Raw genomic sequence first — 25,107 nt, forward strand, 5'->3', positions numbered from 1 at the left:
AAAAATAGGGGAGTGCTACATCTACTGTTCAAAAATCCTGTTTGAATAAAAAAATAAAAGCGGTGCAATTAGCATTTAGCAGACTTCACACCAGAGGACAAAGAGGTGACAGAGAAACACGACAAGCTTTTAAAACTCCTGCGTTCATTTTCAAATGTTAAGTGCTGCTCATCCACTGTAGAGCCTGAATTACAGCAACCACTTAAAAAAAGGCTTAATCACGGCTGAACTGCCTTTAATCAACACGAATACAAGGTGACGAGCCGGACACAAATTGCTTGTAAGAGTGTTATTAGTGGGATATTATCACCACAGGCAGTGTTGTAAGGTTGAGTGGCTTAAATAATGCTTTTCATTTCACTATCACTATATACCAAGGATTTATTGAATCTTTTAAAATGGTAGCTTTTTAAATAATGAATGAAAACTGATTAAAACACAACACATCAAAATCGTATGTCATATATTAATTTGACATAACAAGGTGCTTCAGATGCAGATATCACATTGTTGGACATCTAACTTTGAAACAAAGCTACATCACATTAGCGTTGATTAGCATCGATGCGGACAGACGTGGTAAACGAGTGTGTCGGAGTGTACTTCTTCTCACCCACTAACTTGACGGGGCCCTCTGCGTAGACGGAGGCGGCCCGGGGCTTGTTGGTGACCAGGGCCAGCTCCCCGAAGTAGTGACCCCTGCTGCAGCGCGTCAGCTCCACCTCCACGTTGTCCGCATGGTCGGCCTTCGTCTGCGGGGGAGAGAGGAGACCGTTAAATGTGAACAACCACTGGGCATCTCGTTTTTCTCTCACCCCGAGCCAGAAGAGCTCAGCAGCTATTGTGATCCACGCAGTTGCTAAGCAAAACCAGGAAACACTTTGACACTCTGGTGGTCTTCACTAGGGAGAGTGGGTTGTTATGGTCAGGATGTGCTGCAAGGATAATGACTGCTAGGAAATATATGATCAGCTTTTGTGTCGGTGCTTATTCCTGCACATAAAAAAACAAATGTAGAATATTGATCAGCCTCTGAGAACGTTGTGATCGGGCCTGTTTGAACCATTCATTACAGCTGAACAGAAGCTGCTGGGGAAATGGGGAACAATAAATGCATGTTTCAGAAAGGATAAGCTTTAGTTCTTATAGATTTGGTTTTTTAAGTTCTTTTTCATTAGGTATAATGTCTACATATAGTTTCAGAATAAATAAATGAAAAATGTAATGTATTGTTATTATATATTCATTTATTATTTGTGTTTGTTTTACTTTGACCAATTATGATAAAATTCAACATCCATCTTTGACAAAATGTAAAAAATGAAAATAAACTCTAATTCATGCAGACCCCAGTCGGCTAACATGAGCTTATAGATTGCTTAAATTACATTTTATATTTTACAATATTTAAAACTTTTAAAGCAATATCATCTCCTGTAATGTCAAGTCTGATCAATTTCTGTGTTTTAGTGAAACGAGAATTTACATGAATTCAGTGTGTGACTTGGTAGTGATCTATTAAGATTAAAAAAAGGAAGCTGAAATGAATATGGCTCATTCTTACGTACCAGTTTTCAGTTAAAGACAACCTTTATCCGGTTTGCTCCGAGTGGCTCCTCACATACATTTGGGGAAATATGTTAAGAGGATAAAGTTAACTTTTGCATCTTGGAGGGGTCCCAACACTGGACGGGTTGTCTCGGGGAGGAGGTGCTGCCGTACTGACATTTATTGTTTAGTATTGACATTTTTCTTTTAGCCGACTGGTTTTCTATTTATTTATTTGTGTATTTTTTGTTTGTCTGTTTGTGTATGTCTGTTTGTCTTCTGTCTGTGTGGGATTGTTACTCTACCTAGCTTTCTATAAAGGGAAGATTTGTTTACCTACTTTTGATACATGCTCTGATAGAATAACTGTATGCTGTTGGAAAAACCCAATAAACAAAGTTTATAAAAAAAAGAAAAAGACAACATTTATCACAGGCCATTTTTGTTTAAATGTCAGTTTTAGAGGAGTGTCTTACTTTACTCTTCATCATGATCTTGACCTCTCCAGATTCTACAATATAGAAGCAGTCGGCTTTGTCTCCCTGTGGATACAAGAAACAGACACCTTGTAGATACATTTCAAAGTATATGTACTTGTATGTTAAAATCCTATACAATTCATATGTGGATGAAACGGCGCCAGGTGTGTCCACGTCTCACCTGTGTGATGATGCGCTCGCCGTCGGGGAACTGCTTGGATCCTAATACATCCACGATCTTCATCCTCTCATTTGCCTGGGACAGGGAGGAGAGACAAACATTGTTTTATTGACATCAGACATTCCTCAATCCATCACTTCATCTCCCAAAGTGTTCTTGTTTCAGACCATTCACCCCATGTGTAGGTTAAGTACATCTTAGCCTAAGTGGTAGGAAAAAAGGGTCAAGTTTTTGGAAGTGTTGGAGAAATAGCATTACATTACACTATATTATATGTAGCATGTATAATTGTCGAAACTTTACTTTTAGCTATTATCTGAACTAAATATTCATTTTGTAAGTGAGTGTAGAACTTTTTCCATCATCAACAGGCTGGTGGTTAGCTGTTAGCTGGATGGTTAGCCGTGGGGTGGGATCCTGAAAAGAAGACCCTGTGAAGGAGAAATCCAAGAACAACTAAACTCACCTCCAGTGATTTGAGTAAGGGCACAGACTCGATGAAGGTCTCGTACATCTTCCTCTTCTTGGCATTGTTCTTCAGAATGAGTCTACGAAATGTGGCGCGGTCCTAGGGAAAAAGAAAAAACAGTTAACACACACACGCACTTCCTGAAATAGACCCTCTCAGCCTGTGAGACCGTGCTCGGCCACAGGGAGGCGCTGCAGCTGCGTGAAGCACAGCTCCATTCATAGAGAACAGGACTCCATTCTTAAGAAGTCTGAGCAGCTCTGCTCAATGCACTGCCTCTAGTTACTGTACAACATGCTCACAATACTATCCTAAGTACACAAGTACAGGCACAACTGAGCTTTCATATTTACATTTTTTCTTATTAACTTACGGAGCAATTAAAAAAAGATGTGGTACTAGTTGAAATGAAAATTAAAACATCTCATAAGCACATTTTATAATCTACAAATATTGAAAACTACTCAATTAGACAATTCTTTGCTTCTACAAAAATGTGTATTCCCTCTGGGGCTTACAGCAATTTATAATCATAATCAGTTAGCGTGTCAAACAAATCCCTTAAAAGTATGTGTGTGTGTGTGTGTGTGTCTATTAGTGCACTCTCACCAGTCCCCATAGTGCCCCTTCATTGGTGGCGACGATAGTGGCGGCACGTGGCGTGTTGTACATGAGTGCCAACTCCCCGAAGCTGCCCTTATTGTTGTACTGACCCACCGTTGTTCCCATTACCACAATGTCAAACAGCCCCCTGAAGAAAGAGAGAGAGAGCGAGAGAGAGTTAGGACAACTGATAGAAAAAGAGACATCGGAAAGGGAACCCAGAAAAATGAGTTTGATTTATTTAATTGAGCCAGATGAAGTGAACATTGTTTTGTTTATTAACCCACTGACAGGTTTAAACAGGCATCTAATTGCAGCTTATCTGTAGCCTCGGGGCAGCACCCTGTGTTTGATTGGACAAGCAAATCATTGACTGTTTGTGAGGGTGCAGTAGTGTGTATACATTGTTTGTATATTTCATGCATTTGGAAGTTTTTACTACAGCTTGTAAAGGTATTAGCATTTTTGTAAACATAGTGGTCTACATGTGCAGCGTCAACACAATGTTTTCATGTTGGCATATAACTGTGATTGACAGTAACACGTCAGCAGAGCAGCCCCCCCCTCTGTATGAGGATTAAATGTGGGGAGGGTAATTTGCAGCGCTGTAGCGCAGCAGGATTAAACAGTCACTTTGTAACCTCGTCTGTCGTCCCATTGGCTGAGGAGTGGGGTTAAAGCCCTCGTGCCTGCTGTATTAGTATTGACTTAGTTTGACTGGATTACCATGACGATGGGGACGATGAGCACTTGTTGTCGTCATTGTGCCTGAATACAGTTAATCGAGTCAATGTGGACGTTATGTAATACTTTAAATACTGCGGTTAGATTCTTATTAAAGTACTTTTTCTACATTATTCACAATACATCAGCTTGAGCATAGGAGACATTAAGAAGAAAGATTGTTTTAATAAACTTGTTTACTTCCTGTTTCAGACAACTCAGTCTGATCAATCCATAGCCTGAGGAAGTTCATTAAATATATTTTGAAATGTAGCACGGTGGCCGGAGGACTAATGGAGAGGAACTGGATGATACACACCTTGTGTTGTTAATTTACAGCAGATGAAAACATATATAAAAACACTTTTCTACAGATTTTTATCTTTCACTGTCAATATGTATATATTTTACTTTTTAGTTCTGTATATTTTTCTATTTTGAGATGTTTCTATTTTATGTTTGTTTATTTTCTACTCTTTTTCCTTTTCACATTATGTCCAATGCCTTGTTAACATTGTGCTGTGTTGAAAACATTTGATGGGATCCATAAAGTCAATCTTATTTTTTCTTAGACCACATTAGCCTGTTTTACTTAGTGGGTGTTTCTCAATGTCGAGGACGCTTCCTTGGTAGGATATGTCTTCCGAGTCACTTGCTTCACAAGCGAGGCAAGAATCCTTCCTAGCCTCGGAAAATGAAGAATTATGGAACAGACTAACAGGTGTGCGTCATATGCGAGGCCCCGCCTTAAATGGAGCGCGATTTCTGCCAAAGATTTTGGAAATTGGTCCGTGCGCAAAGCATTGTGGGTATTTTAAGACCGCGGAGTCTACACATGTGCAGCCTCGAAATTTCTCGCTACGAAGTACGCCGGCCTCGGTAGAATTCCAAGGATCCTGGACATTGGAACAGTCCTTCGGCGGGACTCGATGACGTAGCATCCTTGAAATAGTGGCTCTGGAGCAGCCTTCCTCGACATTGAGAAACACCCAGTCAGTCTAAGGGTTTCTGAGAGACTTCTAGTTACTTCCTGTCTTCAAGGCTTCAGTGGGGGTCTGTTTGGGTTTGTTAAGGTTGGTTCAGACAGACAGGACAGGTAGATGCTTGGTGGATATTGGAGGGATTTAGCCTCAGAAAAACATATTTGTGTGTTCAGCTGATGACTGACATTATGTAACATCAACGCAGATGAGATGAATGCATATGGGGGAATTCCCTTATATTAAAACAAAGGGAAACATTTAAACAACGTGTTACTGCGTCCTGTTTTCTTTCCTGCTCTTCTTTTTGTTTATCCTTCCATCTCTGTGTGAGTCCGTGCTCACACCCCACCCACCCTGCTGGTGACATTAGCTGCCACCTACGCCTTTTACAGGCCAAGGAAAATCCTGGGATAGTACGAGGGCAGGCTGGCGCGCTGCTTATGAAAGGTCATCGCACATCTCCTGTACACGGAGCACGCTGTCAGAGAGTGTGTGTGCAGATTGAAGGATAGCTGGAACTAAACTGCTGTGTTGAACTGATATAGGCCGTCCCAAGAATGAATAGAGGCCAGGCTGTTCTGCTTTGGTGGCAGAGGATCAAAACAGCCATCTTAAGGCTTTTTCTAGGCTAGCTGAATTACTAGTAATAAAAAGTCATTTAAAAAAGGATTGTAGCTGGTTAGCTGGTTCTGTGCAGTGAAGGATCTTCGTGGAAACTTTAATAAATATAAATGAAAACGGACAGTATTTGTATTTCTTCTTACACAACAAGCATGTTTTTAATTGTGTAAAACAAGTTCCATTTGAACGTTCCTGGTACTTTACATTGTATTCCAGCTGGGCAACTAAACCTGTCCTGTAAGTCTTGTGTACACAGTAAGCGTTACATTAGCAATATGGCAGGGAAATGACACACAGCCTTCATATGTACTGTATACACGGGCAGACATACACAACATCATAAAAAGTGTAGCGTTAACCATAACCAACGTGTAAACACCAGTGAAATGGCCACACTGTTGTACATTTTGAATACATGTTGAAACATTTATTGTGGTCCACTACATCATTATGCTACTGTCATTTTTATGCAAATAAATATAAAAGTCTGTCAGATTCAACTGTATGGTATTTTACCGACTGTGTTTGGTGGTGCTATATTTGCTTCACATGTCTGTAGTATTTTTACTTGTCTCCACTTTAAATGGCTTTACATTATACAAGTGGTTCTACTCGTCTGGTCATTCAGTGTAATAGATACGTATCCAACAGCTCTCCTTTGTCTGTTTTTTGTGTACCCTTTCTGTCATCCATGCTTTGTAAACAAACAATATCTGAGTAATCAAATTGCCCTTGCTTTCAGGACCTGACATGAGTGTGTGCATCCTACCTCTCTATGACGTAGAAGTTGTCTCCGTCGTCTCCCTGGTCGATGACGTGGTCCGTGGGCTGAACCCGATGCTCAAACATGGCGTCCAGCACCTCCGAGAACTGCTCCTGTAGCGGCAGAGAGGGAGGACGTCAGGCACGGAGGATGTGGAGAAACAGTGCATTTATGACAGTGCTTCTCAAAGTGTGGTCCGCGGACCACTGGTGGTCCGTGAGCGCCCCCTAGTGGTCCGTGAGTATATTGGTAATATTTCACACTTGAAATAAATAAATAAATTTAAGTTTTTCGCACTCTCGCGGGAATATATCCGCAATGGAGCGAGCTTAAGTTTCACTTTCAATTGCATGATATAGCCCAGCGCAACACCTTCATCACACATGTTGCCACTTGCTTGTACCAAACGTGTGATGTGATTTTGGATATTTGTGGAGTTAGGTGGTCCGCAAGTGTTTTTTTATTGGTTAAGTGGTCCTTGGTATGAAAAGGTTTGAGAAACACTGATTTATGTGGAAATCATATCGTCACAAGCTATATGAATTAGCTCATGTGAGTTGCTCCTAAACAAGTTCATTAACACATGGATAAATGAAACATAACAGATATATGGGGTATGGAACAGCTTTCTGGGGAAAACTGGTTAAAAAAATCGTCTTATGCCTAAAGATAGGAGGGTTCATCAACATAATAACATCATAACATAGGCTTCTATGAATGTAGGCTTTCATGCAATAAGACAAGTAGATGAAGCCGAGAAGAGAATGCTTGGTTCATCATACAATGTAAATGAGCATTAGTTATGTTGTTTTTTGAAGATGATTTTTTCACCTTTATAAGACACATTGAAGGATAGAGGCACACAGGGCCGTCCCTGGCCAACATGAGGCACCACGCAAAGTTATATGATGAGGCCCTCTGTTTCGCGAGCGTCGACGGGGGAGTGCGCCGCATGAGCGCATAGTTGCGCCGCATTTTCGGCTCAGTTGAGGCTCCCTAAGCAAGATGAGGCCCCCTCCGCAAAGTAAGGCCCTACGCAGTCTGCCTGTAGGGAGGGACGGCCCTGCAGGCACACTACAAGCTGTATTATCTGCCAACACTCTTACGTCATTCAAAAAATCCCTCAAAACTCACCTTTTCACTCTTGCCTTACAAAATTGGACGCATTGGGTTCTCGCTGATAAATAATTTAAAAACCAACTTACAGTATGCCTAGATAAGCCGATACTGTGAAGTCTTTCCGCCAGGATGATATGATCAACTGTGTCAAACACCTTTGACAAATCAATAAATAGAGCTGCACAATAGTTTTTACAGTCCAATGCCTCAATTATGTTGTTCGCCACTTTAATAGCAGCAGTTGTTGTGCCGTGTTGTTTTCTAAAACCGGATTGGTGCTCTGACAAAATGTCATTTGTGTCCAAGAATAATTTAAGTTGTTCACTGAGAAGCTTTTCAAGGACCTTCGCTACAACACATAATTTTGAAATTGACCTATAATTATTAACAGATGAGGGATCCCCTCCTTTCAGTAAAGGAAGAACATATGCAGATTTCCATATGTTAGGAATCTCATTGTTGCCTTCAACTCCTAATCCACTACCCCTTGCCCACCTAGCTTAGCACTTTTTACTTTTGTTGTTATTTTCTTTCTTTACTTGCTTGTAAAGCGCTTTGAGCACCAGGAAAAGCGCTATATAAATAACATGTATTATTATTATTATTATTATTATGTATTAGAGAGAGAGGGGTATGAAATGCAGCAGAAGTCCAGAGGTCGAGTCAGACCCAGGACGCTGCGGTTGTTTGGCGTGCGCTGTAACCATACGGCTACCAAGGCTCTCCATGTCCTCTTATGTTAACTTATTTTATATTATTTATATTAAGTACTTATTTGTCCCTTTTCTCTGCAGGCCATGTCGTGAACTCTATTTCTATCTTTTTCAGAAATGTTTTTGTACATATTTATCCTCTGATCTGCCCCAGGAGATGTGTGAAGTAAAGGGATGTTATACACCGAGCGACCAGGAGAGAAACCCCTGTACTTTGTGGGTGAATCCATAGCAACATTTATGCTGTCAATCCTTCTTATTGTTTGCTGCTGCAGCTGTACTGGATTACATTTGGAAATGTTGCTCCAACATATATACATGACTTGCCAAATACCCCTCAGACATGTGGTTTATTGTGGTGGAGGGTGGGGAAATGAACTGAAAGCAACATTTCTCTCTAGTGCAGTGGTTCCCAACCTGGGAACCAAAGATCGCAGGGGGGGCGCCAGGCCTCAGATGATTTGAGGCCAAATATCATATTTAGACTTTTTATTTTATTTATTTTTTTACATATAATTGTAACGCAATACATGATTGTCACTAAAAGCCTTGTCTCTTACAATAAAATATAAAAAATAATTGACTAATTTTAATAAAAATTCAAGTATTAAAGGCACACAAAGACAGAAATGTATAATTATTTCTTTAATAGAAATGTTTCTGCCCGTAAAGTGTCCAAACCAGGCTTGTCTGGATAAGCGCATTTTTAAAACATAGTCATTGTCCATGCCGGTTTCAGTTGTATTATTTGTCACAGTTTCTCTGATCAGATCGGTCTCCTCCATTTTGTAGATTATTTACGACTTTTGAATCCACATAAACACATCGGCAAAATCCGGTTTACTTTGAGCATGTGTTTAAAACAGTTTAATCCCTTTGTGAATTGTTTCCACTTGCGCCGTCCTTTAATTTCTTCATAGAGCGGGAATCCAAATAAATTAATCCTGAGTCCAATAACCATCAAAGACACTCCAATAGTGCTCCTTAATTACGCTTTCATCCTCCTTTAACAAAATACTTCACATTCATCCAGTTTGTGACAGTAGTTGTAGCATGTAGAGACTTTTAAACTTTAATTACCGCTGTTGCGCGTTCCTGTTGGAAGTTGCGCCCCCCCCCCCCCCACACACACACACACACAAGGGGGGGGGGCGCAACTTCCAACAGGAGTCATTTGGGGGGGCTCTTGGGAAAAAAGGTTGGGAACCACTGCTCTAGTGGACGAGAGCATTCCTTCATATGAGGTTGCAACCTCCCCCATAATGAACCTCAAAGTGCAAGCACAAAATCTAGATAAGAACAAAGTCAGCCATTGTATCGCTTTATTTCACATGTCAGGTCGAACTAGCTGTCAGATGAAGCTCATATTTTTACTCCATACCTTAAAATAATGCTTCAGTCATTATTTGTAAAGGTTGCAAGAGATGTACAATGTTTCACTCTTATTCTCCTAAATTAAGCAAATATATACCTAAAAAGTGTTTATTGTTACGTTGATAACTTAAAGTTATGATCTTTGGTTTAATGGTTGTGCACATTATTAATAATAAATCCAGCATGAGAATCTTTAATATGTTAATAAATGTTATCGCGTTAGATGTTGCTGATTTGAGGGACATTTAACCCAATTGTAGGGTTACTACTCCATTGTGCAACATTATGAAAGTCGTTCCATTTCTGTGGTCACTGAGTAAAAGGTTCATAAGTGTCGGTGTGACGTCTATACGTGTGGCTCTACATGCAGTGGCTAATTCAAAGCGGAGATCCTGAAGAAATGAGTGGAGAAACAGAACGAATGCAGAGTGTTTCTTATAGGGCGACTGAAGCAGTAAGCTAGTCACAAGTCCCCGTGTGTACGTGTCTCTTCCTGTGTGGCTCAGTTGTACCTGGTCTAGTGTTTTGAACAGCAGGATGTCCCGGCAGGACTCCTGCAGTCTGCAGCGCTGCTCGTCTGTTTTGGGGTGCACCACCCTGGGCTCCGTGTCCTCCTCTTCCTCGTCTGGGTTGAACGCCTCCGCACACACTGCAGGGAAGACGTGTAAACACACTTCACTCTCTGTAATAATATGTCCCGAGAGATTAAACAATCCATGTGAATACATTCTTCATGGCTTAGGTCAGAGTATCAACTAGATGAAATGAGTTTCCAACAAACAAAACTCAACATAGTATTGAGAACAACAAGCTAACGGGTTGCTGGCAGGTAGTGACCACTGTGTCAGAATACACTACCTCTACGCACGTGGAAAGGGAACAAGTAGCACAATCTGTTCAGTTTCTTACGGGACAGGCTGACATTTCTTCTGTGATATCATATCATAACATTTATGCAGTAACTGAGCTTTGGCAGGGTTGTCTCTGCAGACACAGCTGTGGGTTCCGAGCAGCGAGGACTCTGGACTCAACATTACGGACCTGTTTACAATAGATTTCTGTGATTATACTCACTTTTGTGTAAATCATCAAATAACTTTTAACATATTTAGACTTCCAACTGCAAATGCTGAGTGTGTTAGCACATGTGCATTGTAATGTATTCACATTACAGATGTTTATTCTAATTTAACAAAGTCTGCAGATTCTACACAACAGATATCCATCATGGTGACAAAATATCTTTTGTTTGGCATGCATGCAAAGTCATGATTTATTCCGATCATATTTCTTTAGTATATTCAATGAGCAAACACCAGGAAAGGACACTACACTAACATTTATTTACTTATGCAAGTTTACGTTCTCTTTCAGAAATAAGGAGATATTTCTATCTGACGATAAATGCTGTTGTTACGAGCAGAAAAACACATTTCATTTACTTACAAAGTGACCTTTTTTAATGACCTGTGGACATTTATTTCATTTGTATTATACCGTATGTATTTGGTATATTTCTTTAAATAAATGCATTGCAAATGGACAATGCAGACAATGTTAATCACTGCTTGATAAGCGTTAATTTAAGCGATTTCCTCTCAGTTTTTATCATTTAAATGATTGTATTTTATCAAATGCAACAAAACAAACAACGCCCTGCTCTCTAGATGTCTTTTCGAAAACCCAAATTGGTTGGCTAGTACTTTATAGGTCACAGTTTATCAAGTTCAATACATGTTGAGGGAAGAATGAGTTTCAGTGTTTTCAAATCACAAGCATACGAACAAAAAAACCCACAAAGTTTCCAACACAGACTTATTTCAGTTACTGGCCAAACCCATAGACACACACAGTACAGTAGAGGCAAAGGTTAGATGTTACACAAGCACACACACGAAGATATTGTATAACAGAAAATGAGGCCTGGCCTGCAGGAGAGGGGACGGGAGGACATCATTACTGCGGGACACAGGAGGGGCTCAGAAGTGAGGAAACCACACACACAGTGACATGTTTCCCCACACCGGGTGACAAACACTGACAAGGTCATTTCAAATTGTCACTGTGTCTGTGTTTTCTCCAAACTCTGTCGAGACACACTCTGCTCCTCACATGACATTTACCACAGAACACATGGCGGTCTGTGGGAGTGCGTGTGTGCAATCATGAGTGGAACATCTTATCTCTCGGCATTCATACCAGTCATGTTTGGAGCAGTGTGACCTCTGATGTTAACTCCTTTAGTTCAGCTAGATTGGCCAGGTAAATACAATGGACCAAATACAACAAAACACCTTCAAATGAGAGCCTCGGTGCTTCTCAAGACAGAATGTAGTGCAGTTCATTAGAACATGATCAGGACCCAAGACGAGATATGACCCCAGAACACAAGATGTTATGTACAAATAATTATGATTAAATAATTATCCAAATTGTCAAATTGCAATATCAGTCATAATAATTGCAAGTAGTTATTTTTCCTAAATTGTGAAGCCCTAATAAACACATAGATGTTAGTGTGAACATCCGTTTTGCATTTTCGTCACACATTGCCATTAGCAATAAGATTTGACGTCTACCATGCTAACTTCAAATGTGTTTTATTCCTCTATGCTGACAAAGCCTTGGACACTAACAGGAGTGATTTGTTATTCAATCAAATGCAAATATGTAATCATGTCATCATTGTTTTCAGGCCAAAGAAAATGAAATGTAGATGTGATTGTGGGCTGATATTTCTCATGTGTGAAAACCCTGATGGAGAAAATGTTGCTGCCGTCTCCTTCCTGAATGTAGCGTGGGTTGTTTCAGATGAGGATTGTATCAAATCACATTTTTCTTCTACAATGGTAAGGATGAATTAGTCCTGTGCTACCTTCTCTAGCTGCAGTTAGCTAAACACATTCAAATAACTCTTAAAAGATAGAAGACCTAGAAATATATAAACTACTACCCAGTGTAACTTTGACAACACTTCCAGACGCTGCGATTTCAAGAACGGTTCAGAATCTAAACTAGGCCACTGGGTCACAACACTTCAAAAAAGCAGCAATGCTCAGATCTTCTTTTTGGGATCAACCTCTTTCCTTTAACCTTGCTCATCTACCAATTCAGTAAATGCTTTTCCACATTTCTTAGAATGCTTAGAGCCGCACATATTTGTCCAGAGGGAAATTATTATGTGCTTAAAAATGCTCTTCTCTGACTGACTGGCAACGTAGCAGGTCTCCCTTGAAAAAGAGATCAACGGGATTTATCTGTCTAAATAAAGGTTTGAAATGAAATGAAATGAAGTAGACAAGAAAAGGCAAAATATTGAATACATTTGCTATAACTGTAAAATAAATAACTATTCCGTCTTGAATCTGCATTTCTGTACATTTATAGACCAGGAAAACAGAAACACCTGAACTATGTAATTCAATCCAAACCAATAGCCCTGCATTAACTAACACTCGCAATAAAAGAAAACTACCCTTTTACGCTCTGGTGGCTTCCTGTTAGGTAGGTGTGTGTGTGTGTGTGTGTGTGTGTGTGTGTGTGTGTGTGTGTGTGTGTGTGTGTGTGTGTATAATAACAGATGTATTGTCTGTAATTCATCTCTTTTATTATATAATAATACACCCTTGAGCTGTAAGCGTATAACACCTGTACCGTGGGTGTCTCCAGTATGTTCCCAAACAAATCAAGAGCCAAAAAAAAAAAACAGACAAATATTACGCAGCATTATTTTTAGGCCATTTATCTCAGTTTATTTAAGCCTTCTTGTCTCTTTTTTCTTCCCTTCAGTCAAAAATGCTAGCATAAAGCTCTACTGCTGAGCGTCAATGTAGCAATGCATTGACCAATCAGCTTCCAGCTTCTTATCACCAAGGTCTTTGGTTACAGGTGCAACAAAGCACAGTGGTGATAACAGCGGACCACACCCAGCGTGGAGCTGGCCACTCAGAGGGGAAACCGCTTTGATACTTTCAGAGAGGGCAGTGACACATTACTTCTCAGAGTCACTCCTCAAAAGCTCCATTTGTGTTCAGAATACTGCTTTAAATCTGTGATCCAATTATTTTTTGAAGCAACACTTTTAAAAAAGGTGTTTATCATATTTGACCACCTTATTTAAATGGATCGGCAAAATGTGTATTAACACCTGAGTATATATTGCCTTCCACTGAAGTTCCATGACAAAAGTATTGAATAAATATCTTTCTGACAGTGCGAGCAAAAATAAAAGTCCCGTAAAAAAGAATCCACATCTTGCATTGCATCATAATGTACGAGGGCCTGTATGTTTCTGTGTAAGGTGTGACATCTTGTCCTGGACATTATACAATTATTGGTGGAACACAAAAACACACCAACGACATTGGTTCAGGAAAGCGTGAGCACATAGCCTTTTTTTCGAATTTATTAAAAACATTAATAATTCTATTTGGCTTCTTCTTCCCTCGGGAGAAGTTCAAATGCGTCTCCCCGAGGAAACGCCAACTTAAAACACCTGCAACAAAACTATTTCGTAGAACTTGCTAACACCTCGGGAAACATGCAACACAGTTACGCTCCATTTCTGTTGTTGTGTTACCACAATTTATCTTCGGGGCTCAAAAAAGAATCAGAATGTTTTCACCATAACCACTACAGTACATGTCTACAGACAACTTTTTTATCAACAGAAAAACTTTGTTGACCACATGATAAAAAAAACAAGGAGCTCTGTACAACTGGATGTTCCGAGTTGCCAAGTTGCACAAATGAACAAGCCTTTATGATGCTGTGGTACAGACAGCAGGTCAACAGAGACAGGAGGACAGCAGTAAAGATAAACATCAGCTGCAGAGCATATTTAAAGTGCAGCGCTCCGTGACAGCTGACGACATTACTTATGTGTAAACACTAGACGGGTAGTCTAAGCGTGAGAAAACAGGAGCGTGGTACACAGAAGACCACAGAAACAGAGAGGACCCAAAACACACCCCAGGGATGTCTCTCAACACTGTGTTTTAAACCTGGGACACAAGCAGATACGCACATTATCAAAAACACCAACAACATACAAATCAGTACGTCTACAGCAGTGGTTCTCAAAGTGGGGGGCGCAGAGGCATGCCAGGGGGGGCTCGAGAGACCAGGAGGAAAAATTGTTATAAAAAAAAAAAAAAAGATAAAAAATAAATAAATAAATAAATCATAATTTTAAAAATTATTGATTCGAAAATAATATGACGCAGTACTATTACGTCTGGGTCTCTGTGTTTCATTAAAGCTCGGCTCTGTGTGTGTGTGTGGAACGAGCCATTTTGTGTGTGCGAGAGAGAGCGCACCGGTACCGGAGATCGTTGTTGTTAGCTTCTGGTGCTAGCGAGCTATGCTAACGGATATAAGGAGTCTTTTCAACAACAAAGTGGAGGAGAGTCCTCTCCTGTCAGACTGAGAGACTCAGTGAGCTAAAGGACTCTCTCAGTGGATCTCAAACGTTTTGGTCACCATTAATGTAAACAATTATTTCCGAGGCACACGTTTATATGATCATTATTGTTTAAAAAAAATAAGAGAATAAATGAAAAACAGGTATGAAATACTATATGACACTAAAACAACAATAAAGTTTCAAAGGGGAGTGATTTGTAAAATATCCATAAAGAAAAAGTAAATCTGTTCACAGTTCTGTTTCATCTGGGTGTTGAGAGATGTATCCATAGATCTCTTCATGTTGCTCTCAAAGTGCACCAGATTGATGCTTTTAACTTCAAGATTTAAAAAATATCTTCCCGGGGGAGCTTGCCCCCGGACCCCCCTATGTGAGGTCCACACACCACCTATAAAAATAGCACTTTACCCCTGCTTACACCTATATGCCGTGAGCTGATTATCGTGCCTTCATGGTAACAGTCGCGGGTACACTGTGTATATGCGTGGGGAGTGTTGCAGTAGAACATTCAACTGTAGCGCCCGGTACATTAATGGGAAACCCTAAATGTTTGAGCACCCTCTATGAAACGTCAAGCTCCCCCACAGAACCCCCAAAATAAATCTCTGGCGCAGCCACTGAGCCTGACTATTTGTGTTGGGGGGGCCCGACTTTTTTTTTTCTCCAAAGGGGGGGCCTGACAGAAAAAGTTTGAGAACCACTGGTCTACAGCATGGCCTCAACGTGCATGACACGCAGTATAACGCAGACTCTGAGACAGCCGGGCAGGGGTGTCTCCGGTGTGGATTACAGCTAAAGGACACACACACACGTCTTACCTGACACTCTCCTGTTGAATCTGCTGGGTGGTGGAGCTGTAGAGAGAAAGAGAAAAAGCGAGAGGTGAATTTAACATAATTGTTTTTACATAATGACATTTAATACGATTTTGAGATTGCTTTTAAAATCCTCATTATCTTCTCTGAACTGACGGTGTTCAACACAATAATTGAGGCGAAATACGAGGTGGAGGCGAGGAACAAAAAGGCAGACAGTGAGTCAGCGTGACGGGCAGCAGTCAGTCAAGGCAACAAGAGGTGAAGAGATTTTCAAAAGTGGGACAGGCTTCAAGATGTAGGCCGATGTGAAGGAAGACAGAGAGAAACAGAGCGTAACCAGGAAAGAAAGCCTGAGCTAAGAATTGAGAGTTTATATTTTCTCTACACATGGGTGCTGCTGTGTGCAGTGGCTACTTGCATTAACACATAAACACACACACTTTCCCACTAACAACTGTCAGCATTATTGTTCATGGCTGAACATTTAAAACCAATAAAACAAAACTTGATCAAACTCTGCAGCTGCCTGAAGCCAGACAGATATGAGAGGATTAACAAATGACTTAATAAGAGCCCTCATAGCTACGTGTTTAGCAGTTAAATATTCATAAGGAGTAATGTGAAAGGGTAATGGTAGTTATGTTGACGTCAAATCTGTTATATCACAGCTCCTAATACATATAATCAATTAATTCTTTCCCCAAATATTGAGCGGCCCTATCTTTAGCTTACAGTGTCAACAAATACGTAAGTCTGTGTTCATTAAAAATGGACGGAGATGTTAGCGGTTTGTTTACGCTTTTTGACTTGACAAACAGTCTCATCTGTGCGAGTGTAGCCAGCCTCAAGCTGTCGAGATGCAGCGTTTGGATGCACAGATGCTGCTGGGTTGTTGTTAACGTTCCTGAGCCACCAGAATGCACTTCAGATGTCTTTCTGCTTTAAAGATGCAGCGTTCAAGGACTCATAACAGCAGGCAACTACCCAACTAAACTGTTTCCTTCAGCAAAACATGAAACCAGGAGCACTATTGAGCAGCTGACCCCCATCTCCGACCCCCCCCCCACCCCACCCACTGCTAATATATTTGCCCTGCTGCATACAGTTGCAAATCTAGGTCAGCCCTTGCAATTGAAAATGAAATGTCTTTCCTGACAAAAGACCTTAGCTAATCTGGCTGTTTAGCTTGTTCAGAATGCAAACATTGTGTATGTTTATGCTCACAGTAGTACTGGGCTGTGTTAGCCCATGGGCCTTTTGCATTAGGCCAGAGTAATATCACTGATTATGTGATATTTAAGCATGACACAGGAAAGCATAGCATGTAGCCTAAAGCTATCATCCTGTTATGAGAGTCATGGCTGTAGAAATATGCAGAAAGCATTTCATGTCTAGTGGGATTAGGGTGATTAACATTCTCAGCCTAATCTACCCCTGACCATAACCGTAATCATCACAAGTGTTGAGGTAAACCAGCACCTAATGCAAACTCATTTTCTTTCTATTTGCATTTCTTTTAATTTAGTGGGTAACCAGTACTATTCTGTTAAAAGTCTTCCATCCATTTATTTTCAAGCTTTTCAAGGCTAATATCTTACAATTCACAAAAACTGCAACTACTAATTCACTTATTTGATAGATTCCCTATAGATATATTTCTTTCTACTCTGCATGTGTATTAGGGATGGGAATTTGAAAGCAAATGTATATTCGACCCCCAAACAAACGGTTAACCGATTAACCGAAATTACATTAACTATATAACAACATTTTTATTGCAAAAATAAATAAATACATGTTCAAATAAGTATAGAAACCAAGTCGAATTTGTCAAATGTATTGAACTGGTGATCACAGTTTGAACAGTTGACAGCTATAGGCCTACAGCTTTCATGCTTAAAACATAACTTGGTTTTTAAATGAAAGAGGGATCATACACGAACAACATAACGGGTTAGGGTAACGTAACCCAATTACAACAGAGATCAACAACCTATAACAGGGCCTATGCACAGAATGCAGCTATTCAATACTCATTCTTCTTTAAGAATATGAGCATGTCTACTCAGGGGAGAGCCGGGTGCGGAGGCGATTCACAATCAGGCTTTGAGTCTGTGTGATCGTAGGGAGGGGCAGCAGCCATATCATTAGCTAGAACTAGCTAGATCTGATGGATTTGGACATAAACGCGAGTGAAGTATAACCGGACGCGAGAGCGAGAGAGAGATCAGCTGCTGCAGCTCTGCCCGCTGTGAGGGACCGGTGAGCGGAGCAAAACACACCTTTAGACCTAACACATTTAGCTATAGCACTGTCGTATACATTGAATTATTCCATTTGATAATATGTAATCAACTTAGGCATCCCTCCCAAAAAATAAAAAATAAATATTACAATAAAAATATTCATAACTCATATTCTCATATTTGAATACCTGAATAATTTAGAATATTTGAATATTCGATTAATCGTTCCCATCCCTAATGTGTATATATTTATATGTTTGTATTCATGCGCAATGACTTAAAAACGTGTTGCTGGTGTAAAAAAAAAAATCAGTGTATTTAATGTGGACTCTTACTTTGTGCTTCATTTGGCCAGATGATGATGATACAGAACCAATGTTTGGAAAAAAACATCCTGCAGCAGAGGATGCTTCCTGGAAATGTCTAACCAGCAGCTGTAATGGAGTTTAATTACTGGTCATGATTTCGACCCAGTGCACTTGACACTAGGTAGTACTCATCAGAGAGGAGGCAGCCTTGAGGACCCTGCTGGATATGAATATGCATCAGGAATAATAAAGTGGAAAGAGGAGAGCTGTGTGCAAGAGGGAGAACCAAAGGAGTGTGTGTGTGTGTACAGTATATGTGTGTCTGCATTAGTATTCTGGCCATGGGTGTCTGTAGACCCTAAACCTTGTGAATGTGTGTAACAGCGTGTTAATGTAAAGAGGTCAGGGTCTTAAACACCTGTTTTATAACGCTGGGCTGTTACTAGTCAGCATGGATCTAGCCCGCTGCTGCTACACACACACACTGCGAGTCCATTGCTACCTTATTACCATCCTGTCAGAGCCCATTAGATCTAGACTGTGAAGACTGGAGCCTCAGGGAAAATCCCACATACACACCACTTTCCCCCCGGTCACCTGGGGAGATGGACAGAGTTTAACACTCCACTCTCCACAGAGACGCCTATTTAGTATCACTCAACACACATCAAGTAACAAGATCGGATCTGATACTGACAATTGCAACGTCTACCAAAAGGTTTCACTCTGGTTTTAAGGAATTATCCAAAACATAGTAGTAAGTAGATGTGCGTTACTAGTACCTCCATAGATAAAATGACTATGTATGCATGTGTTAACTATCACATACCTACCATACATTCAGACTTGTTAGGCGTCTGCTCTATCTGAACTCTCCTTTTGCCTGCCCACACATAAGCCTTGTTCAAACACAGGAAATATGCTAAACGGCAGCTAAACCTGTCTTTGGCAGATAATGATTTCCCTACAGGCCACAGTATGTTCTGACCATAAACCAATCAAAATGAAGCAAACCAACCATCTGTGGCTCTGTTAAACAAGCTCCTTAAAGGCAGCCTGTTAGACTGGCTCCACAAAGCAGTGGCATGTGATCTGTCTGTTTATCAGAAGACAGCATGGTTATTGTTGGTAATGCAATCAGTTGAAACAGAAAGAGGGTCAGTGTGTGTTGTAAGCAATGAATTATACTTGGTTTGGGATTGATACATTACTAATAGGATAAAGAAAAGTGAAGACAGTAAAGACACTTTTGCTTGATGTTTGTATCTGTAGCTGCCATTTAACAGTGCTGGAGGGCACCAAAAACTTGATAGTCTATTGAGGAAATAAAGCTGTTTTCCCTCTAATGTGTAACTTGGAGCATTTCCACTACAGGGCCTCGCTCGGTATGGCTAGGTCTCGTTAAGCCTTGTTAGGACTGGCTCACTTTATGCTGCGTTTCCATTACAGTTTAGTAGCTGGGGCAGTAACTATAGTGACGCAGTGTAGGCGGAGCCGTGACGTCATCTTCAATGAGAACCACAGAAAAACAACATCAGCCGTTAGCTGTTAGCACTCAGAGCTCACAGCTCCTCATATCTGTTCAGAAACTAGACAACAGTTAAACAAGTACAAACCACAGACTGTCTGTGTCATGGCGAAAACACTGGCTGGTTTATTTATGTCTGTATAGGCCGTTATTGTGAGTGTGGATGATCGGAGCAGATACTGCGTTAGCTTAGCCGATCTCCATTTAGAAAACACGCATTTTAAAAGGTTTTTCGCCTGCCGTCTGTCTGCAGACCGGTATCAGTATGTTGTTACTTCGGCATCATTTTTGAAACGTGTATTACAATTAAATCACGGTCAAATATGTTCATCTTGTTGTAGTTGTAACTTGTAGCCCCCTTGCCTTCTCCCTCTAGTTTAGCATACTCAGCCCGACTCAGCCTGGTTGTTGGCCCGGAAAGAACCTCGATTTTATGGGGCCATAAAAACTGTGAAATAGTACCCGCTAGCCGGTACTACGCTAAGTGGAAACGCAACCAAAAACGGGCCGGGCACGGCACGCTTAAAGCGAGCTCCGCGCTGTAGTGGAAATGCGCCATAAGCGATTGAGCAAATGTAAAACCTCCACGCATCAAAACTTGAGGCACCAAATCGACACAGGTTAAATAGTTTCTCTAGTCTCCACTGAGAAAAGTTCTTCCTTCTTATTTCTTATACTCTCCCTTTTAACAACTCAATTGACTTTAAAGAATAGAAAGGACTCTCCTAACCTTTTTGGTTGCCTGCCAACACGACTCGCAGACAAACCTACCAGCCACAGCCAAAATAGAGACAACAATTTGAAGCAACTGATTCAATTATTTGACCTATGAGTCTGGTCTCTCTTTATCTCTTGCTTTTTAGTTCTGAATACGTGCAGGTTATAGCCCACATTGTGACAGTGCAACCAGATATCCCTCTGGCTATTACGATCCCAATCCAGCTGTTCTAAAAAAAAAAAAGAATACTGTGAAGCAAAGACATTCAAACATATAGCTCCATCTTCTTCTGCTTATAGAGGACTTCCCCCTCTTTATACCAAGGATTCCAGTTAAACTATTAGTAATACACTCCAGAGTACAACACTATTCTTAGTTTCTCTAGCATCTCCCCTCCCTCTGTCATTTATTGTATACCTCGCCCCCTCATCAGTCTCAAAGGAACAGACCTTCCTCCCCCGTGAGGCTCCCAAAGCTTCAGAACTCCTCTCCCTCCGTCTTCTGCATCCGAGTCTGGTTTCTTACTTCATCTCTTTAACCTGAGGAGGACGGAGATTAGTGTTTTTGAAGGACGTTTTTAAGAATTCTAAGAAGACAAAACGGTTACGCAATTGATTTTCTATGTTGTAACAGACATTAGCCTCAGGTGATCCACTTGTGCACACAATGCCAAAAACACTTGAGGATAACTAGCATTACGTTTACACAGCAAGCGTCATGTTGGATTAACTCGTATGACTGCTTTTGATTTAGTTACATAAGGATATGAGCAAAAGGTAAGACTAGAGCAATAATTACACAGAAGCAAGCAAATCAGCTCTACTTTGACAGCTTTCCTCCCATGTGTCATCTTGTAAGCTGCGCTCATGCCAAGAAATCCAAACTGTGTGGTTCCAACAATGTTAAATACCACACTATTGTGTCTGGTAAATGACAATATATTTACATGCTCTCATAGCAAGACAACATGAGAATCAGCCACAGCGTCTTCTGCCAGATTACAGCTCTCAACCTCACCCTGACCTGTGTAGCGTACGCACAGAGAAAAAGAATAGAAGAAAAAAGGGGCAGGCTAGCTTTAACCACACTCACATACAACCGTGTTCTCAGTTTGATTTCATTAGACTTCAGATACAAAAATAAAACGGCAGAGAAATATGGGTATGGCTAAAACTTCCATGGGAAAATGAATCAGTCATATGTAAGATAAAAGACTACAGGCTTTAACATCACTAAACCCATTAATCATTAGTTATCTATTTCCCATGACTCCTATTCAAACCTAAACCTCTCTTTCACTGCTGAAACATACATTCTTTCACATGAACAAACCATACCATCAATTGTAAAACTGACTGGGGAAGCCATAAGCATAGCTGGATCCACTTTTTAAAGACTTTAGTTAGGTTAAGGTGCCAACCAACTTTAATGTCCGCAGTTTGCATCTGGACAGGGACCTTTGTTGTGTGTCATTACCTATCTTGCTATTCCCTCGTGAATTGTCGTCTCTCAAAAGAAAATGGGGTTGTGAAGATTAGCAGAAAATAGATTTTTCACACATCAATGATATTAGCGATGGCTGCTTCATAGAATACACACAATGTGTAATTAGGGGTCATTATCAACCTTTCCATAGGTGTTGTTAGCATTACAACTGCGAATCATTTCAGCGACCTCATTTTTACCATTTCCCGATTGAACTTTTTTCGTTTTCTACAATGCAATCCCCTTGCCCTTCCAAACTCGAACTAACCACCTACCAGGAGGACGCATTCCAAACAGCTTAAAATGATTTGTTTTGATCCAAGTCAGACGCATGAACCGGGTCAAATCGCTGCAGGTACCGCAGCACAAAGACCAACACAAATGTTACACGCACAATTGAAGGTCTGCCCATGGAAGCAAACCAAGCACTGAATTGTTTTGGTGTGGGGAGAGGTGGAAAATGAACTGTCCGACCAATTGCTGCTAAACTTGGTTCAAGTCAGTATTTCTATCTTCATATACTGTGTTAAGTGGTTGTTTCGCTCTTGTTTCATACTCTTCTCCATTACAGTGAAGTATCCAGTGGTTTGGGGTTACTCTTGCTGTTAAAACTCTACCAAAGCACATACAATACAACTATTGAATCATCTTGTTTGTTAGGTAATGAATACAAGCAAAAGAATAACAGGATTTATAATAACGCATTAACAAAATGGCGTGAGTTCAGTCCCGGTCAATTAAAAATGCATCATGTATTGTCACCATGGGTCCCATCAAATGCAGTTTTATCAGTCAAGAGTAGGTGGACTTAATACAAATGTGTGTGTGTCTATGTGTGTATGTGCACATGCTTTTTGTGTGTTCCAATGTGTGGGTGTATAAGTCTGAGTGTGCAATGTGTGAAGAGCCCTCCCTACAGTCATGTGGCTAGGGTGGGGGTGGGGGGGGGATGCTGGTTATGGTGCATGCTGTATCAAGTGTACGCCTGAAGTTGCCTTGGAAACCTAATACAAAGAAGATCTCATCACTATAACAACGCTTCCCCTCCCTTCCTCCCCCTACTCGGCCACCATCCAGCCCCTTCTCCTCTACCCAGCTTGTAACAAGTGGCAGATCATCCCCCCCCCCCCGCCCCCATCCTCACGTTCTCTTCCTATCTGCACACCCACTCGCTGCCATTAAAGTATTAACAGATGGAGTAAAAAGGAGAGAGATAGAGGGGGAGAGGAAAGGAAAGAGAGGAGGATTGAGGGAGAAAAAGGGGGGAGAAACAAAAAGACGGACAGAAGGGGTAGGATCAATAGTGACGTCAAAAAAGAACCGGAGATAGAGAGGAGGGAGTACAAATAAATATATAGCAAATGCCAATATGATGGAGAAGGATTAAAAAAAGAGAAAGGGAGACAGACAGATGGAGAGAAAGAAACAAGAGATGTGTTATGTGTATATATACAAAAAAAGGCAGATGAACACAGGATATATGAGGATGACTACAGCATGTGATGAGGGGCGATTCAGAGAAAACAAACATGAACCGGAGAAAGAGAGAAAATCATTGAGGCAGGGAGAAGAAGAGAGACCCCTGAGTGAATAAGTGAATTAGGGGGGAAAGGGAACAATTCATCCGCCCCTGCCTGGTGTTTCCCATTGATTTCTCTTGCAGCCAATTGTGTGAGTGTCTGCCAATAAATCAGCCTGTTAGCTGGAGGGGAGACCAAATCATGAATCTCACCATCTACCCTCGGACCCCTCCGATTTCAATACCTTACATATCACCTCTTCGGATCCTGCGACACAGTCAGTGGCTGTTCAGGGAACCTAACCTAAACTGCAGAAGTAACGTCTAGCTCTCAAGTGGGCGAGTTCAAGACAAACAGACTACATTTGGACAGCTCTGTCACTTGTCCGCCCACCTGTAGCGCTCACACCTCCTGGTTCCCCTCCGACCACTCTACATGTGGCTAGGGTGGGGGGGGGGATGCTGCTCTGCTTCCTTGAATAGAAACGGTACAACTCAGGAAATATTTGGCTGCTCATTACATGAGCCACTTTGGCAAGGAGTCAACCAACATTTGAAGGATTTCATCGATTCAAAGGAATGAAATTGGCAGAATGAAATAGTGACGGGGGCTGGATCATGCTTGGGGATGGGTCCATGAATGAAAGTAGTCATGTAGACTATGAATGTGTCACGACTATTCATTTGTTGATTTGATTGTAGATGATAAATCCTCACAACTCATGGATTCTCTGTGTGAGAATTAATTCATTTGAGAGCGTACATATGATAAAGAGGCCAGTGAGGAGGCAGCCGCTGACCCAGAGACACCTCTTTCACCTAAACGGCCAATGTGTGTCCATTTCATGAATCAGACGACAGATGACCACTTCGGATTTATTGTTCTTTCATTAATAATAGATCAAATAAATATACAATTCATATTTTAAAAATACTTTTAGTTTGTCTGAGTTGAATGAATTTATGTTTTGTTGAATAAAAAAAAGGCATTGCCCTTTGTATCGGATTGATCAACAATCTATTCAAATTAATTATTTTTATGATTTATTATCAAACAAATCATGTAAAATAAAGGTTTCTCGTTACAGTTTTACTGGCTTTTTCCCCCCATTAAAAATTCCTACACTCAACTTGTATTTAGTGTGTCAAAATACTTGTTTGTGTGTTATTGTAACTTTAACTTAATACAATCTCATCCAATCACACTTATTGCTATCCCTTCCTTCATCTTTTCCACTGTCTCTCCCCATTCCTCTTCCTAAAAAAACAGCCCCTGCCATCTGTTCCTCCTCTTCTATCCTCCCACTCTGTCGCTCCATCTCTTATCCTCTCTCCTTTTCTCCCTCCTCCCCCATCTCCTCTCAAGGCCTGATTGATAACAGCAGGGTCAGATGTGGAGCAAGGAGCTCCCCTCACGTGTTGCCTCTCCTCTAGAGCAGGCAGCCTCAGACGTCACTGACAGCCTCTGCTGGCACGCACTCAAA

The 25,107-nt window shown here is 40.9% G+C and overlaps 1 protein-coding gene across 2 annotated transcripts in view; it reads right to left on the minus strand.

Moving 5' to 3' along the window:
* prkar2aa (protein kinase, cAMP-dependent, regulatory, type II, alpha A) overlaps nt 1–25,107 on the minus strand; it is a 62,249-nt gene that overhangs the window by 1,869 nt on the left and 35,273 nt on the right. For both annotated transcript variants that reach the window (XM_034209412.1, XM_034209411.1), the window contains exons 3-10: nt 15,820–15,855; nt 10,089–10,225; nt 6,377–6,483; nt 3,287–3,428; nt 2,675–2,776; nt 2,209–2,283; nt 2,025–2,090; nt 614–752 (exon numbers count right to left, since the gene is read on the minus strand). In XM_034209412.1, the coding sequence (XP_034065303.1) occupies nt 614–752; nt 2,025–2,090; nt 2,209–2,283; nt 2,675–2,776; nt 3,287–3,428; nt 6,377–6,483; nt 10,089–10,225; nt 15,820–15,855 (804 nt within the window). The remainder of the gene's footprint in view (nt 1–613; nt 753–2,024; nt 2,091–2,208; nt 2,284–2,674; nt 2,777–3,286; nt 3,429–6,376; nt 6,484–10,088; nt 10,226–15,819; nt 15,856–25,107) is intronic.

Source organism: Gymnodraco acuticeps, unplaced genomic scaffold (assembly GCF_902827175.1).
Source record: "Gymnodraco acuticeps unplaced genomic scaffold, fGymAcu1.1, whole genome shotgun sequence".
NCBI lineage: Eukaryota > Metazoa > Chordata > Actinopteri > Perciformes > Bathydraconidae > Gymnodraco > Gymnodraco acuticeps.